Source organism: Myotis davidii, unplaced genomic scaffold, assembly GCF_000327345.1.
Source record: "Myotis davidii unplaced genomic scaffold, ASM32734v1 scaffold729, whole genome shotgun sequence".
Lineage (NCBI taxonomy): Eukaryota > Metazoa > Chordata > Mammalia > Chiroptera > Vespertilionidae > Myotis > Myotis davidii.
Window position 1 is genome coordinate 55209 of NW_006299713.1, and position 6324 is coordinate 61532.

The following is a 6324-nucleotide window of genomic DNA, read 5'->3' on the forward strand; positions in this document are numbered from 1 at the left end:
GCTGGTGGGTGTGGCTTAAGGCATAGTGAAGGTATGGTCAATTTGCATGTTTGTCTTTTATTAGTGTAGATATATATAGATTTTTTGTTAAAAATAAAATGTCTGATAGCTGGAGCGGGTCTGTGGGTTGAGCGTAGTACCATGCATGGAAAGGATACCAGTTCAATTCCTGGTGAGACACAAGCCAGGTTTTCTGGGTGGATGCCCAGTGGGTGGGTGTGAGCCAGGCAGGAGGCACCAAACAGTGTTTCTCTCTTTTCCTTCCTCTTCCTCTCTTTACAAATTAAATTTAAAAGCTTAAACACAATATATCCATTTAAATTTGTGGTCTTTGGGAATAATTAAAATAATGCTTTTTACCTCGGAGAATTCTGAGTTTCTCAGAATCTGAATTAATATCTCAAAACAAGAGATCAGTTGAAGACATCACTTCCCAGAAACTTGTGACCAACCCCCAAATCCTAAAGTTGTCATTTCCCAGTGCCACTGGGGCACCCCAACACCAATATTTGCAGTAATTATTCAGTGATTTGTATCCTAATGCCATCTGCTGGGCCTTAAAAACTCAGTTACAATGGGCAATGCGCCTAATGATTGCTTCTTTTAGCCAATGAACGACCAGGACAAGGGTATTATTTAGTGCTGATTGATTTGGGTGTTACTTCCTGTGTCTTTCTCCAGGTGGTCATTTTGACCTCTTGGTTTTGTTAGCATAGTCAGAGGCTCCAGGGATGGTTCACAACTAGGATCAGGTGTCAGACACACTTTGTCCATTGTCCAATGATTTGTCTGAAGCTTGTTGAGCAGCAACAGGTGGTATTGAGGCCTTTATGCCTCCCAGCCTCCGTTTTGCTTGCAGGGTTCTACTCAGCCTCACTCCATTTATCCTCCACCCTCAGGTGCTTGTGCCTGTCAGGTCCTGAAGCCCAGGACACGGCGTCCAGAACAGTGAGCTGCTTATGGGTGATACACAGTGTCATTGGTGAAAGGGTATCAGCTACAATGCCACCCTGTAAAGTTCTGGTGAGTGTAGCTGAGCTGGGAGGATTAGGTTATTTCAGAGAGCAGTTCATGAGTGTCTAGTACTCTGGTAAACAATTCGATATAAAGACTTCTTAAATGAATAGTGCAATGTGTGTGGGGGAGTTCTAGATCACCTTTTTGTGTTATTTGTTTTTAATTGGATGCCCAATGGTATTTCAAACAAGATGAAACTGAGGTTGGTAAATATTTACTCTCGAAACCAGGGGTGGGCAAACTTTTTGACTCGAGGGCCACAATGGGTTCTTAAACTGGACCGGAGGGCTGGAACAAAAGCATGGATGGAGTGTTTGTGTGAACTAATATAAATTCAAAGTAAACATCATTACATAAAAGGGTATGGTCTTTTTTTTTTTTTAGTTTTATTCATTTCAAACTGGCCGGATCCGGCCCGCGGGCCGTAGTTTGCCCACGGCTGCTCTAAACTCTTACCATGTTTTTTTGGTGACCATTGATGTGGCCTGGGAAGTTGCAGTCAGTTTGGTGGTATTGCTTAGGGCCGTGGTCGGCAAACTACAGCCCCTTGAGTGTGGCTCTTCCACAAAATACCACGTGTGGGTGTGCACGTACAGTGCAATTGAAACTTTGTGGCCACACTGAAGGGGCCAAAGAGTTGCATGTGGCTCGCGAGCCACGGTTTGCCCACCATGGGCTTAGGGGCATGAGTGTTCATCTGTGAGATTCACTGAGCATGGATTAGAGCAACATAGGTGATGGGACTTGAGTGATGAAGACTGTGACTTGGGAAGGGACATCAAGTGCAGCACAGGTGAAGGTGGGCTCTGGATATCTGAGATCTGATGTGGTTCTCAATAGGTGAGGTTGAAGTAAAAAATGATCAGGAAGGGAGGCCTTTACAGCAGGATTCAAGGCTGCCTCTTTTAGTGTGGACTATCACAGTTGGAGTAATACTTCCTCCAGTTTGAGTTTGCCAGGCATTTATTCTATGGGCCATACATGCTGAGTAATGAGTAGGAAGTCAATGAGATGACTCTGGAGTCTGGAGCTGTGGGAGTCCAGGTGTGAGAGTGGTGTGGGAGAAAGACTGATGTGCACTTGGAGAGGGCAGGTTCATTCATGGCCACAGAGCCCTGAAATTGGCTTAAGAGTGAATGAAATGTGAATTCATTTTTGGTGGTGACTTGATGACATAGTAGGTGGAATTTTAGTGTAATTGTCTGAAAATAGGGGTGTTGTCATGCTACATGCAATGTCCACAGTTTAGGTGTTATGTATGTGCACACCTGAGGGCTGATACCATGATCATTAGAAACACATTAGCATACATCAGTGTAACCTGGGCTTGAAAATCTCCACTGGCATTAGGAAGGAAGAAGGTAGGAGACAAATATGTTACAGAATGGTGAGTTAGAATTTTGGAAAAGAAGGTGATTAGAAAAAAACCAGGCCTCATTACGGCATATTTGTGTTGTCTTTGAAGTTGTGACTTTGTGAAAGAGGCTGTGTGAGAGGAGTATGTCTCAAAGAACGATGCGACAGGTAATGCAAACTGATGGACTCAGCATCATTCTGTGAGTGAGTTCCAAAGGGTGAAATGTGATGCCATGCCTTTCTGAGTCTTGGAGGGACAATCTGGGGCACTTCAAGGGAATGCCTGATAATACCAGTGTCAAATCACTCACACTTCCTTTATACCCAACATCTCTTCCTCCCCTGTTTTGTGGACATCAACTGTATTGACAAGAGGCTGTGTGGTCTACATGTGAGGCCCAGAGGTCAGTTATCTTCTATCTGCTCATCAGCCTTTATTGTTGTGGGAAGACACACAATCAATTGGCATATAAGGAGAGAGTTACTCTGATGGGACAGAGGCCTGATACCTCCTTTGATGAAGGTAGTAGAGGGAGAGATGTGGAGGGTGGGGAGTAGGACAAACATAAAATAATTGGAGAGATGCTGATCATGGGTTGAACTGTCCTCATTATGACAGGATATGAACTTTGAGGACGTGGCTATTGCCTTCTCTCAGGAGGAGTGGGGGCTCCTTGATGAGGATCAGAGACATCTATACTGCGATGTGATGCTGGAAGTTTTTGCACTTGTATCATCTGTAGGTAAGATTTTCACATTCTCCTACTGTCCTGAGGCGATGGCCTCTCTTCCTTTATTCTCCAGATGCAACTTTCTCTCTCCCACAGCCAAACCATGGGCTCTGCCAGTTTTCCCCACTTTCTTATAATATGTGCTATGAATGCATGTGCTGAGCTGTGTGGAGATCCCTGAGCAATGAATGGACTCACCAAGCACCCCTTACACTCATTGCCTCAGAGAGTGCAGGAAGTGTGTGGAAGTCATGAGTCTTGTAGACAGCTTCATAGAATCCAGCTTAATTTCCTCTTCCTGGGAGGGTGACTACGTACAAGTCCATGGCATCCACTTCTGCACCCTTCCTCCAGCTAAAGGTCATTGGTGCCTGCCTGTTCCTGGTATGGTCTTTACTTAGATGAACCATGGGCAGTTCTTGTGAGAATCTCCTTCCATTGTTATTAATATTCTCTTCCCTGAATACTATTGCATGCTGAGTTGCTCTGGCTTCTCACCTCCGTTGTCTTTCATTAGTACTCAGAATATTTAGGTTTTACGCACTTGAACAGTAGAAAGTGCAGGAAGAACACTCTTTTTTTCACAATATGAACATACAGGATGATCTCAAAGGAGGCCTTGCTCTGTTGAGTGGCAACTGGGAAAAGTATGACATAAGGGCTGTGTTCAGATCATACAAGGGACCTGCTCATTTCCCACAGTGTTTAGTTGCACTAGAAGCCCAGCACACGAAACCATGCACGGGTAAGGCCCCTAAGCCTAGCCCCACCGCTGCCAGTCCCCAGTCCAGCCCTTGCCGCTGCCACCCACCTCGGTTCCTCGTTCGCCATCCAGCGATTAAAAGAACAGCACTCTCTGCCTTAGGTGCCTTGTGCCATCAAAAGACACCTGGCCCTTTGCTCCCTTTAAATAAGTAAAATAAATGCCCTCTCTCTGTACCTGTCTCTTCTCTCCCTTGTAAATCCTTTCATAGCTGGCGTCACCAGCCAAAACCCTAACAATGATGTGAGAAACTCAACCAGGAAGGGCTATGCTTGTGGGAGGAGGTGCAGGGAACCAGGGCTGCCCACTTGCTCCTGCCCCGCCCTCCTACCCTCCATCCCTGTACTGGCCCAGCAGCCTGGCTCGGCCCCTCCTCCATCGCAGAACCACTCAGCTCAAGCTCTGGCCCCGCCCATCCCACAGGGAGGAGCATGCGCAGTTTCTTGCAGAACTGGACGTGGCTGTGGAGTAGGGAGGAGGCGGATTATTCCTGAGGAAGGTTTTTCTGCTTTGAAGCTGATTTCTCCGTCCACCTCCCCGCAGTGAAGGCTGAGGGTCGCTGCAGGCACTGAAGTCCTTATTGAAGTCTCCACTCCATAGCATCTCACAGTGGTGAGTCCGCATCCCAGGAGGCTGTGCAGTGGAGGCACCACGTTCCTTTCGGAAGAAACTTAGGATCAATCAATCGGAGCCTCTCGGCCGTGGGGGGAAGGACCAAGAGGTCTGCCTTCCCCCGGCTCGCCAGTTCCCGGTCCTACTCTGCTGCCACCCAGCCCAGTTCCCTGTGGTTCCATGGTGGCCATCCAGCAATGGAAGCCTGCGGGCTGCAGGGAGGGACTGAGAGGTGGTCAGTGAACCTCATAGCAACTGGTTGATCGGTAGTTCTGGTTGTGACGCCTGGGCTTTTATTATATAGGATACTTGAAATAAGATGTAACTAACATTCTTTTTAAAATTTATTTATTGTTAAAAATATTACATAAAATATTATGTGTGTCTCCTTTTACCCGCATTGACCTCTCCCTGGCCACTCCCACCACCCAGTACATGCCTTCAAACCCTAGTGTCTATGTCCATTGGTTATGCTTAAATGCAAGCATACAAGTCCTTTGGTTGATCTCTTAGTCCTCCCCTCCCCCTGCCTTCCCTCTGAGGTTTGAAGGTCTGTTCAATGCTTCTCTATGTCTGGATCTGTTTTTGTTCATCAATTTTGTGTTTTTCATTATATTCTACAAATGAGTCAGATCATGTGATATTTTTCTTTCTCCAACTGGCTTATATCGTTTTGCATAATGCTCTCCATGTCCACCCATGCTGTTGTAAATGGTAATAGGTCTTTCTTTTTTTGTAACAGTGTAGTATTCCATTTCGTAGATGTACCACAGTTTTTTAATCCACTCATGATATGTCCTCTCTGATTGGTGTTTCTGATTTCTTGGGATATATTCCTAGAAGTGGGATTACTGGGTCAAATGGCAGCTCCATTTTAAACTTTCTGAGGAAACTCCATACTGTTTTCCACAGTTACAGCACCAGTCTGCATTCCCACCAGCAGCGCACAAGGGTTCCTTTTTCCCCCACATCCTCGTCAGCTTTGTCATTTGTTGATTTGTTGAAGATAGCCATTCTTAAATGTGTGAGATAGTATCTCATTGTCATTTTGATTTGCATCTCTCGGATGATTAGTGACTTTGAGCGTGGTTTCATATGTCTCTTGGCCTTCTATATGTACATTTTTAAAAAGTGTCTATTTAAGTCCTTTGACCAATTTTGATTCAATTGTTTTTCTTCCTTTTGTTAAGTTATATGTTAAGTTATATTTAATCTATGTTGGAGATTAAATCCTTATTGGAGTTAACATTGGCAAATATGTTCTCCCATGCAGTGGGATTTCTTGTTTTGTTTATGGTTTCTTTTGCTGTGCAGAAGCTTTTTATTTTGATGTAGTCCCATTTGTTTATTTTCTCCTTCGTTTCCATTGCCCTAGGAGCTGTTTTGGTAAAGATATTGCCATGACATATGTCTGATATTTTGCTGCATATGGATTCTTCTAAGATTTTTATGATATTCCATCTTACATTTAAGCCTTTTATCCACTTTGAGGAATATGTCCATTTCTTCTTGGTTGACAAGTTTGTTGGAATAGAGTTGTCCATAGTGTGTGTTTTTTTTAACAATCCTTTGTATTTCTGTGGGTTCTGTTGTTATTTTGCCTCTTTCATTTCTGATTTTTTTTTTAAATCTGGATTCTCTGTTTGCTTCTTGGTGAAGCTGGCTAGAGGTTCGTCAATCTTGTTTATCCTTTCAAAGAACCACCTCTTGGTTTTATTGATCTTTTGTATTTTTTTTTGTTGTTGTTCTCTATGTCATTTATTTTCACTCTAATCTTTATTATTTCCTTCCTTCTGTTCACTCTGGGCTTTTCTTGTTGCTCTCTTTCTAATTCTTCAAGTTTTA

General features: G+C 44.1%; 1 protein-coding gene across 1 annotated transcript in view; it reads left to right on the forward strand.

Annotated features, from left to right (window-relative positions):
• The first annotated feature begins 2923 nt into the window (after positions 1-2923).
• Positions 2924-6324, forward strand: part of LOC102771780 (zinc finger protein 551-like) — a 7875-nt gene continuing 4474 nt past the window's right edge. The window contains exon 1 of the mRNA XM_015571806.1: positions 2924-3116. Within this exon, the coding sequence (XP_015427292.1) occupies positions 2996-3116 (121 nt within the window). The 5' untranslated portion in view covers positions 2924-2995. The remainder of the gene's footprint in view (positions 3117-6324) is intronic.